The sequence below is a fragment of the Gopherus evgoodei genome, chromosome 1, assembly GCF_007399415.2.
Source record: "Gopherus evgoodei ecotype Sinaloan lineage chromosome 1, rGopEvg1_v1.p, whole genome shotgun sequence".
NCBI lineage: Eukaryota > Metazoa > Chordata > Testudines > Testudinidae > Gopherus > Gopherus evgoodei.
In genome coordinates this window covers 226,202,918-226,215,555 of record NC_044322.1, presented here as the reverse complement: position 1 = coordinate 226,215,555, position 12,638 = coordinate 226,202,918, and the positions used below count along the sequence as shown (strand labels likewise).

Below are 12,638 nucleotides of genomic sequence, written 5' to 3'. Positions count from 1 at the left end.
TGTCTAGGTTCTGGAGGCTAACAGATAAATGGAGAGTATGTTCAGAGCACAGGTCTGAGAAAAGGTGCAAGTCAGAGAGCATGTGCTGAAATTCGTGTATGTCACACATGATGAGTGCCAACAAAAGCATAAAAGGATCTAACAGCCATGAATTCAGAGCTGTTTAGATGATGTGTCAATTAGTAATCCAAGCGCCCTTGACATTGACTCACTAGATACCAAAGATAATGGAGCCAGTGAAAATAGAACAGCAGCTTTCGAAAAGCCACTACTGGAGCTCATGTCTGAAATACAGTTGAGAAGGGAGTGGAAAGAAGAATATGCTATATTCTCTATAAAGCTGCTGGACTGGTGCTTGGAGGGAGACTTCATTCTTCTGTTATGTGACCTAAGAGAACCCTTTCCTTCTAATAAGTTATAGTAAGTTCTTCAATGAAGCAGAGATACAGAGAAAGGAGCACTGTCCCCCTAAAAGGAATACTACAAAGGCCAAAACGGGGACAGGACAGCTATCAAATAGCAAAGCTGTCTGGAGCGCAGGGGCAGATTTTCTTATTCTCACATTCTAGCTGGCTTCATATTTGAAGAAGGGGCAGATATTCCAGGTACCAAACTCTTTCCATAATGCTAACATACAGACATTCCAAGAAAGCATATCTGAGCACAAAGACCAAAGGTATTTCCTGCCAAATACATTCATTGGAGAGAACATTGGTGGTTCAGTAGTAGAATTCTTACCTCCCATGTGGGAGACTTGGATTTGATTCCCGGCCAATGCACTTTCATAGTCTAAATGCAGATGCCGGAAAATTTCAAAAACTTGAAAGAAATCCCAACTGCCAGGTATCTTGGAATTTACAGGGAAAGCCTTAAGTCACAACATAACTCAAGGTACAGCATCCTTTAGCCCTCCACCCAAGGCTGGCTTTAGGCCTATTCCACCAATTCCCCCGAATCGGGTCCCGTGCCTAAGAGGGCCCTGCGCCTAGTGAGAATCCCTTCCCTGGCTAGAGGTGCCTTTTTAATTTTTACTCACCTGGCAGTGCTTCGGGTCTTCAGTGGCACGTCCTTCAGTGCTGCTGAAGAACTGGAGTGAGTGAAGGGACCCACTGCTGAAGTGCTGCCAAAGACTCAGAGCACTGCCCGGTGAGTACAAGCCCCATGTGTTTTTTTCTGTGTTTTTTTTTTTAAGTCATCCCTGCCGGGGCCCCGTTGAAACTGTTCAAATTGGACCCCGCATTTCCTAAAGCCAGCCTTGCCTCCACCATCATTGTTGCTGCTAGGGGATTGTGAAGGAAAGATCTGTGCTCTGCTTCCAACAACAAGCTAATTTAGATTTATCTTATTATCTCTAGACCTCCTCAGGCTTCATCCAGATAAAGGAAGCTCTACTCAACAGCAGGAGAGCACCAGCTACACTCCAAACTATTCAAGTCCTTTCACCAAGATAGTCCTCAAATTTCCATTAAAAATTCCATTTTGTATGTTTGGTTTGTTTTTAGGAGCTGCTCTGCCTCAGGCAAAACAAACATTTAAAAGAAGGACAGGGAGAGAAGGTGAACAGCAAATTCTCAGGAACTTGGGATCCTGACCAATATGACCTCCACTTCGTGAATTATTAAACCTAGTCTTTGTCACTCTTGTTGACACTGTACCCCAGTACAGCATGGAACCAGTGAAAATACCATGCTCTCCTAGCAACAAAGTCAGCAGTTAAACTGTCTGCACTATATAGTACCTAGTCCATACTAAACAACATGACTCATAATCCCACTCTTATGGCTGTTTTGAAATCAATTCATTTTAAAAGTTATTGTGGTTTATTTAGTGCAGAAGCTACAAGCTCAAGCAAGGATGTTTTCCACACAATGCTTGAAGCAAGTATTACATTCTCTCCCAGAATCTTCATTTAAGCCGCCATCCCTTCAGAATGCCAGTTCCCTTACTCATCCACCCCCTCAAAACCTAAAAACTGCATACACACCTTACTCTCCAAACCGCCCTTACTTTATGCCCCTTCACATTAAACACAACTGTTGGTGTCCTCATTCGTGAGGAGCACACAGGTTCCTCACCAAAGAGGATATTCAGAGTTGACAGGTCAGAAGTTTTACACCAACATACAGAATTTAATTTCTTAAATGAAAGAATGAAAGAGTTATCAAGAGGGGATCAACAGAATTAAAATTCTAACCCAGGATAGGTGGCTCAACAAGTAGTAAGTAAAACTGCTAAATTTGTTGGGATCTCTGGGGCATGAGTCTTGTATCCTTGTCCGTTTCTTTGTTTTACTTGAACAAGAACACTGCAGGCAAGGAGTGTGGAAGTTTAATATGTGTTGCATGCATGGGCGTCTACAAATCTAGCACTTTGAGTTGCTAATGTATGGTCCAACACAGGAACTGAGATTTTAAGGGGTGGAAATGTCATCTTTCAGGAAAGGCAAATAATTTTCTCAATATATTCAAAGACTGCAACTTTAATCACATCAATCGACCTAGTTACAAATACAATAACCCAGTTACAACACGGTTAAAGTTTGTAGTGTGGACAGGACCCAATCACATCCCAATGAAGATGCAAGAGCCTTGAGCAACCCAAAGCTTTGGCCTGGTTGCAGGAATATAGTATGCAAACAAATCTTAACTGTTGTAACCATGTCCCTTGTCTCGGTTGCAATTATAGTGAAAATGAAAGCTTAGGTTATTTTTTTCAAATGAGTTAGGGGACAGAGAAAATCCTGACATGTCTAAATTAAAGTGCACTGTCTATTCTAAATTTAGAAAAAAATTACGGGGAACTCAAGGGATTATTCAGGTACAGTTCTGACTCTGAAAAAAGGGACTGCAAAAAGGGGTTTTTTTATTCAATGGATCTAGAATGCATTCTAGGTCATAGCTACTTATTTCAGTGACATTCACTACCTTTTACTTCTGTGGCCACCGTGCAATGTTCACATCCCTATGGAGGTGAGCTGAATTCCTTCTTGGCTTACACACTAGCAACAAGATTGTTAACTAGATTCCACTTGCAGAATATTTTCCCTGAGGTGAGATATGCTTAGGTAAGCACCTCAACTGCACTTTTACTACACCCATGAAAGTTCATGCTCAAATATGTTTGTTAGTCTATAAGGTGCCACAGAACTCTTTGCCATTACTACACTTATACTGCATCTCAGTTGGGACAGGGTTGTTGTTAAAGTTCAATCCGAGGGAGAGGGGGGACAAGCGACATATACTCAGCTTGACTCAGATCTCAGGGTGAGTTTACACGGCTGGGAATTACAATAAAAACAATTTATAAACTGAGAAAAAGTAATCTGGAACTACTCATGGACAAATATGGAAACCCATAAAGATATTTAATAGACACTTTTTGAAGCAAAACCACACTTTAAGGAGATCTAGAACTCTAATTTTTAGCCACTGGTTCTAATTCAATCAAAATTAGGAGTTATAAATAACACATTTTTTATTCTTTTAATTACTTCTTCTATTTACAGTAGTAGCCATAAGTCCTATTAAGGATTGGGGCCCTCAGTGTGCTAGGCCCTGCACACACACAGAGGAGGAACTGTTAGCTGGATAGTCAAATGTGAAATTAGTGGGCTTAATCTAGTTGCTAATGGAGAAGTGTCTACATTACAGTAAACACCATCTTATTTGGCATCCTTGCTTGTAGTCTCAACAGTGATGCCAAAGATTTGCAGAGGCATGGAGACTTTGATTTCATAGATATGATATATCCAGGTCAGAACTCCAGCACATTTAGCAGAAAATAATATGTGGGAAGCTTGACACGATGACGTTCATGTTGTGCCTTTTTGTGCAAATACACCTCTACCCCAATATAATGCTACCCGATATAATACAAATTCAGATATAATGTGGTAAAGCAGTGCTCCGGGGGGCTGGGGGGGGGGGGGCGCTGCGCACTCTGGCAGATCAAAGCAAGTTCAATATAACACGGTTTCACCTATAATGCGGTAAGATTTTTTGGCTCCTGAAGATAGCGTTATATTGAGGTAGAGGTATAAGTAAAATGAATCTCCAAGTTTCTCAAAAGAGCACCTTCATGTATCCCTCAATTAGAATGCTTTTCTTTTATTAATTGACAAAAATTCTCATTAAAAAATCTCAGCATGCTCTTTAATTAGGCAAGAACATTTCATCTGATGGAAAAGACTTAGATAAACTCATCAAGAGATCTATGGAATGACAGTCAAAGGTATCATACTATAGCTGTAAGACACAGCAAGAGACCATACCATCTCTGACTGTGATCTCATCAACTCAAAGTAAACGGTTAATTTTGGTGAGGACCAACTCACAAAGAAAACAGTTTTGGTGATCTAGAAGCCACTCTTCCCTCTTAGCTGATACTGAAGCACTGCAACAATATGGTGCAAAGGGGCACTGGACTGCTGCCTTTTGGATAACTACTACAGCAATGGAAGGGGGTCTTTCATCAACCTAGAAATGTCTACACCAGAGTTTAGGTTGGCTTAAATTAGAGGTCCCCAAACTGTGGGGCGCATGCCCCTAGAGAGGTGCAGAAGAATGTTGGGGGGGGCACGGCTGGGACCAGAGCGAGCTCCCATGGGGGACGGGGAAGGAGCATCACCCCACTCTGCTCCTGGCCCCATCTGCCAGCCCCAGCCTCTGCCCCCTTACCCCTATCTGAGTCCTGTCTCCCCTCCCCCGAGCTGCAGCCCCACTCCAGACCTCAGCTCGGGGGGCACAGAGTGGGGAAGAGACAGACATAGACAGGGGTAAGGGAGAATGTGATAGTAAAAAGTTTGGGAACCACTGGCTTAAATACATCACATAGGGCATGAAATTCTTTACGGCTTGGAGCAATATAGTTAAGGCAACCTAATTATGTAGTGTGGACCAGTCCTTAGCCAACTTTACTTACCTATAACTGACTCCTTAAAGTATTTCAGAAGTGCCGAAATACTGTACTCCTACGCGCACACACAGCTAGAGGATACACGTACAGCTCCACAATATAAGGCTTTGCTTACACTACGGCCTGGTCTACACACAATTTTTGTACTAGTATAATTGTCAGTTAGGGGTATGAGTTTTTTTTAACCATTATAGTTACACTGGTACCGGTGTGTATGTAGTTATAGTGGTATATATATTTACCACAGAAATCATAGAAATTTAGAGCTGGCAGGAACTGCAAGAGGTTATCTAGTCCATCTCCCCACACTGAGACAGGATTAAGTATACTTAGACCGGGGTAGTCAGTAGGCGGCCTGTGGGCCAAATTCGGACCACCAGACACTTTTGAATGGACCATGAATCTTTTTATTTACTTAATATAATTGTTACTGTAGTGTTAAAAGTGTTTCTTTGGAGACTGGACCTTGACCAAGAAATCTGGACCTTGCCAAAAAATAATTGGCTACCCCAACCTACACTATTCCTGACAAGCGTTGTCTAATCTTTTCTCAAAAACCTCCAAGGACAGGGATACCACAGTCTCCTCAGGTAACTTGCTCCAATGCTTAACTATCCTTATAGTTAGAAAGTTTTTCCTAACATCCCTACTTAAATCTCCTTTGCTGCAAACTAAGCCAATTATTTCTTGTCCTACCCTCAGAGGACATGGAGAACAATTGTTCACCCTTGTGTTTTTAACAAACTCTTACTTAAAGACTTTCTTACATTCCCCCACAGCCTTCTCTTTGCTAGACTAAATCTACCCAATTTTTTCAACTTTTCCTAGGAGGAAACTTATTTTTGTTGCCCTCTTCTGGACTCTCACCAGTTTGTTCACATGTTTATTAAAAGTGTGATACCTAAAGCTGAACATAGTACTCAGCTAAGGCCTCACTAGTGCTGAGTGGAATACAATTACTTCTGTATCTCATATACAACATTCCTGTTACCAGATCCAGGCTTACATCTGCCTTTTTCACAACAGCATCATACCCTGACTCACATTCAGTGTGATCCACTATAAACTTCTTTCCTGCAGCAGTGCTGACTAGCCAATTATTCCCAATTTTGTATGCATTAGAGTTTTCATTTGCAAGTGCAGTACTCTGCATGTCTTTATTAGATTTCATTTTATTGATTTCAGACCAATTCTCCAATTTACCAAGATTACTTTGAATTCTAATCCTGTTCTCCAAAGTTCTTGCAATCTTCTATCAGCTTGGTGTCATCCATAAATTTTATAAGCATACCTTCCACTCTATTATCCAAGTCATTAATGAAAATATTGACCAGTACTGGATCCAGGATAGACCCATGCAAGATCCCACTTTGTATGTCCTTAATTTAACAACAAATCACTAATAAATACTACTTAATTATGGTTTATTTAGTTTAGACCACATTTCCCTAGTTTGCTTAGAAAAATGTCATGTTGGTCTGTCCTAAAAGCCTTACTAAAATCCAGATATATCACATCTACTGCTTCCCCCTAGTCACTAGGCCAGTTATCTCAAAGAAAGAAGTTTAATTGGTTTGGCATGGTTTGTTCTTGACAAATCCATGCTTGCTATTACATAGCACCTTTTTATCCCCTAGGTTTAAACAAATTAATTGTTTAATAATTTGGTCCACTATCTTTATGCTTAATCCCCATTCAACACGGCAGTAAGCTATATAAGTACATTTAATTAATACTCCTTGGGGAATTCTGTCTCATGATTCATGTCTGACCAGGATGGTGAGAGTGACTGTGAAATGCCCAGCGAGATTTGAGAAGCTATCACAATAAAAAAATCAATAATAATAATAATAATGGGAGATTTCAATTATCCCCATATTGACTGGGTACATGTCACCTCAGGACAGGAGGAAGAGGTAAAGTTTCTTGACACCTTAAATGACTGCTTCTTGAAGCAGCTGGTCCTGGAACCCATCAGAGGAGAGGCATTTCTTGATTTAGTCCTAAGTGGAGCACAGGATCTGGTCCAAGAGGTGAATATAGCTGGACCACTTGGTAATACTGACCGTAATTAAATTTAATATCCCTGTAGCAGGAAAACCACTACAGAAGCCCAACACAGTAGCACATAATTTCAGAAAGGGGAACTACACAAAAATGAGGTGAGTTAAACAGAAATTAAAAGGTACAGTGCCAAAAGTAAAATCGCTGCAAGCTGCGAGGAAACTTTTTAAAGACACCATAATAGGCTCAACTTAAATGTATACCCCAAATTATAAAACATAGTAAGAGAATCCAAAGAGAGCCACTGTGGCTAAACAACAAAGGAAAAGAAGCAGTGAGAGGCAAAAAGGCATCCTTTAAAAAGAGGAAGTTAAATCCCAGTGAGGAAAATAGAAAGGAGCATAAACACTGGCAAGTGAAATGTAAAAATACAATTTGGAAGGTCAAAAAAGAATTTGAGGAACAGTTAGCCAAAGGTTCAAAAAGTAATAGCAATTTTTCTTTAAGTACATCAAAAGCAGGAAGCTTGCTAAACAACCAGTGGGGCCACTGGACAACTGAGGTGCTAAAGGAGCACTCAAGGACGACAAGGCCATTGTGGAGAAACTAAACGAATTCTTTGCATCAGTTTTCATGGCTGAGGATATGAGGGAGATTCCCTAATCTGAGCCATCCTTTCTGGTGACAGATCTAAGGGACTGTTCCAGATTGAGGTATCAGAGGTGGTTTGGAACAAAATTGATAAATTAAACAGCCATAAGTCACCAGGACCAGACGGTGTTCACCCAAGAGTTGTGAAGGAACTCAAATGTGAAATCGCAGAACTACTAACTGTAGTCTGTAATATCATTTAAATCAGCTTCTGTACCAGATGACTGGAGGATAGCTAATGTGACTCCAATTTTTAAAAGGGGCTCTAGAGGTGATCCCGGCAATTACAGGCCTGTAAGCCTGACTTCAGTACTGGGCAAACTGGTTGAAACTATAATAAAGAACAATATTGTCAGACATATAGATGAACCTAATTTGTTGAGGAAGAGTCAACATGGTTTTAGTAAAGGGAAAACATGCCTTACCAATTTACTAGAATTCTGTAAGGGGATCCAGTGGATATAGTGTACTTAGATTTTCAGAAAGCCTTTGACAATGTCCCTCACCACAGGCTCTTACGCAAAGTAAGCTGCCACGGGATAAGAGGGAAGGGACTCTCATGGACTGGTAACTAGTTAAAAGATAGGAAACAAAGGGTAGGTATAAATGGTCAGTTTTCGGAAGGGAGAGATGTAACACTGGTCTACAATTTTTGAGAAGTCGTCTGCTTCAGAGATAAAATGTGCTATTTATTACGTATTTTGATGTTCTGAATTCAAATATGATAATTAAAACAACTGATTGGCTACTGTTTCTAAGATATTTAAGTTTTTACATTTTATGTCTATGTATATTGTGTAGATAGTAGAGTTTTAATCATAAATTGTAAACCTAGGTCTTTTCATGCATTTATGGTTGTTTTACATGATAATATTTCATCTGTCCTGTTTATGTAACACTTTAAAATCAGCAAAAGGGTTATATAAATAAAATGTATTATGAAACAAAAGGCAAAAAACTATTATGTACATAGTTTAGTCCCATTCAGTGTCTACTCGGCGCTTCTTGGCTTGTCTCTTGTATTCATTAAATGGAGCATCTCTTGTCACTGTCCAGCAATAGTCTGCAAGCCTTGATGGGCTCCATTTGCCCTGATAGCCTGCCAGGAGATTCCACTGCTGTAGTCTGGAGCCCAACAGCTCTGCCTTACTCTTGGGTAGTTCCAAATCCCTGACAAGGTCATTCAGTTCACTTTGTGTTATGAGGTGTGGTTCAGAGGAGGAGGATAGGAGAAAATGTGGGTCCTGTGACATTGATGGTTCAGGACCAGAAGTTTCATCCTCTTCCTCATCTGACTCAAGTGAGAATGATTCTGGTGCATCAGGAACCGGCAGTCCTTCTCTGTGGGGTACTGGGCATATAGCTGATAGAATGTTTGGATAATGCACAGTCCACTTTTTCTTCTTTGACACACCTTTCCCAAATGGAGGCACCATGCAGAAGTAACAATTGCTGGGATGATCTGTTGGCTCTCTCCAAATCATTGGCACTGCAAAAGGCATAGATTTCCTTTTCCTGTTCAACCACTGGCCAAGATTTGTTGCACAAGTGTTGCAGCATATGTGTGGGGCCCACCCACCTCTTGTCCTGATCTCCAATTTTGCAGCCAAAATAAAGGTGATAGGCTTTCTTAACCATAGTGGTTATACTGCGCTTTTGTGATGCAAAAGTCACTTCACCACAAACACAGCAGAAGTTATCTGCACTGTTCACACAAGTACGAGGCATCTCTGCTCACTTTGGCTAAACAGAAATGTGTCCCTTTGCAAAATCAAACACTGACAAATAAGAGAGCACTGACACTGTATGATTTCTAGAGCTGATATAGGGCAATTTGTTCAGCAGAGTGATGTAAACTTCGTTATGATTGCATCATCCATGACTTCTAGGAATAACATGATGCAATTCATATCATGTATGACACAATACCAGCTTCAGATTGCATCATTCATTGTCTTGCCTAAAAAGCAAGTACTGTCCAAACCCCGTCATAGATTTATTCATAGATCCAGTAAAAGATGTATTTTAGTCATTTCTGGTTTAAATTGAGATCCCTTCCCTTTATAACTCACTTATCCTCCGCCATTCCCAAGTCAAGGGTCGTATATACTGACCCAATAGCATATCTTGAAAACTAGAGCCAATCAACAATTTTAAGCATCATTTTCGTTCTCAGTGACCCAGAATTAGTAAAGTTGGACTACATTTATTTCAGAAGCATTTTGGCTGTAGAGCAGTGTAAATAGTGGTGTCCCCCAGGGGTCTGTTCTGGGACCAGTCCTATTCAACATATTCATAAATGATCTGGAAAAAGGAGTAAACAGTGAGGTGGCAAAATTTGTAAATGATACAAGATTACTTAAGATAGTCAAGACACAGGCAGATTGCGAAGAGCTACAAAATGATCTCTCAAAACTAAGTGACTGGGCAACTAAATGGCAGATGAAATTTAAAGTTGATAAATGCAAAGAAATGCACACTGGAAAGCATAAACCCAACTATATGTACAAAATGATGGGGTCTAAATTAGCTGTTACCACTCAAGAAAGAGATCTTGGAGTCGTGAATAGTTCTCTGAAAACATTCAGTCAATGTGATGCAGCAGTCAAAAAAGGGAAAAGAATGCTAAGAATAATTAAGAAAATGATAGATAATAGGACAGAAAATATCATGTTTCCTCTATATAAATCCATGGTACGCCCACATCTTGAATACTGTGTGCAGATGTGGTCACCCCATCTCAAAAAAGATATATTGGAATTGGAAAAGGTTCAGAAAAGGGCAACAAAAATTATTAGAGATATGGAATGGCTTCCGTAGGAGGAAAGATTAATAAGAGTGGGACTCCTTGCCAGAGGATGTTGTGAAGGCCAAGACCATAACAGGGTTCAAAAAAGAACTAGATAAGTTCACAGAGAATAGGTCCATCAATGGCTATTAGTCAGGGTGGGTAGGAATTGTGTCCCTAGTCTGTTTACCAGAAGCAGGGAATGAGCGACAGGGGATGGATTACTTGATGATTGCCCATTCTGTTCATTCCCTCTGGGGCACCTGGCACTGGCCACTGTCGGAGGACAAGATACTAGGCTAGATGGACCTTTGGTCTGACCCAGTACGGCCATTCTTATGTTCTCCCCGCAGATTTCTTTACTTCTCTGCATCCAGACTCCTCCCCCCACCGAGCCCCAACCACCTTCACCTGGACCCCCCTGCAAAGTCCCATTGCCCCTGCACCTAGAACCTTCCCAACAAGCCCATGCACCCAGACCCCCCATTCACCCAGACCAGGCACTGAATCGCTTGCACCCAATTTGGTCCAAGCAGAACCTTCTAACCCCACACCAAGCCCTCTACACATGGATCATGCTGGGCTGAGGCTGCCTGCCCACAACTGGTGCACCTGGCACAGAGGGGCAAGACCCTGGGCTGTTTCTGGGGCAGGCCTGGCCCTTGTGCTATGTCAGGGTTGAGTGCAGCCTCACCGCCGAGTTCCTGGGGAGCAGGGGGTGGGGGGCTGCAGGGTGATCTCCCACCTCTGTAAAGCCAGCAGCCTGTGCTACTCCTCAGTCCTCCCAGCGATGCAGGAGCCTCCACATTAAAAATTCTGCAAATTCTCCACAATAAATAAAATATTGTGCATAGAATTTTTATTTTTTGGCATCAAATTCCCTCAGGAGTACAATATACTGCACCCCCTGCTAGGCAGGCTATACTAATTAATTATACTGATAAAATTAAAATGATACAATCCTTGTGTGGGGAGTCCAGCCTTTTGTGAAAATTTCCCACCATGCAGCAAGTACTGGAACACTAGTGTAGACCGGTTGCCTGACAGAGACATTTATCCACAGCATCTGGTCCTGTTGTAACAAAATTCAGGAAAAGAAGGGGATATTGGGGGGCAGGGACCTTGAAGTGCAGAGAATTTTTCAATACATCTGGTATATTTTAACCCTTCCCCTGTAAGTGCTCTCTTTGTATGTGAGGGGCTGAGCTGCACACACAGATACTGAAAAATTGTGCGTCAGTCAGGAACTTCATCAACTTCAAGACATCAGTCTATTGTTTCGATCTCCCAGGGCTACAATTAACACCGGAGATTAAACTACTGTAATGAACTAAACCAAGCCAAGCCATTCCCGTGTGCAATGAGTTTATTTGGTGCCCTGCACCGCGCTCTGTACAGTCAGTGGCCCTGGCCGCCGGGAGAGGCCATTACCCGGCCTGACTGGGTAGGTTTTCCACGCAAGCAAGGGGGGAAGGGGAACATTTGACCGGGTTGCGATTGTAGCGTCTGGTAGTGTTGGGGGGAGGGAGGGGATGTCCAGGTGCTGCTGGCCGGGACCGTCAGCTGCATCCACGACACACGAGCCCGGGCCGCCTCACTCGGTACCAACGGGGAGCGAGAGCCCAGGCACCAGACCCGCGAACCCCCCGTCGGCCCTGGGGACTGCAGGGCAGCCCCCCCGGTGGCCCCCGAGCCACTCCGCCCGCGCACCTCCCTCCCGGGGTCTCACCTGCCCCCGCGGGGCCCGGCCCGGTCCCCCGCGCTGTCCATCCTCACCCCCGCCGTTGCCATGGGATCTTGGTCACTCGCGTTTAGACCGGCCGCCGCCGCTGCCCTTAGCAACCGCACTCGGCACTGAGGCGCCGCGCCATTGGCCGAAGGCGCAACACCCGGAGCGTTCATTGGCTGGTGCCTGGAAAGGGTGGGGCAGAACACGCGCGTGCCTATTGCAAGGTGGCTGTGGAACCACCCCCTTGGCTCGTGCCGGCGGCGCCTGTGCAGCGGAGGCTCCGACGAGGCGGGGCTACCAGGGTTGGACACAGACAAGCCAGCGTGGGCCGCTCGCTCACGCGGGCTGCAGCAGGATGCGAAAAGCGCAGCCCAGCCCTGCAAAGAGCGCAGGGCCCAGACGGCGGTGGGGAGGGGCTGTAAACCCGAGACGAGGTACGGGGAGAGCGGGCCAGCTGGGAAGGTCACGTCCGGGGGTCGGTACAGAACCTCTCAGCCACGCCCCCGGCCATCACTATCCAGTGCAGACTGATCTTCCGCCGGGTTAGACAGC

At 43.3% G+C, this 12,638-nt stretch overlaps 1 protein-coding gene across 2 annotated transcripts in view; it reads right to left on the bottom strand.

The window, feature by feature from the left end:
* Positions 1-12,259, bottom strand: part of TULP3 (TUB like protein 3) — a 93,952-nt gene extending 81,693 nt beyond the window's left edge. For both annotated transcript variants that reach the window (XM_030538395.1, XM_030538405.1), the window contains exon 1: positions 12,087-12,259. In XM_030538395.1, the coding sequence (XP_030394255.1) occupies positions 12,087-12,259 (173 nt within the window). The remainder of the gene's footprint in view (positions 1-12,086) is intronic.
* Positions 12,260-12,638: the final 379 nt, after the last annotated feature.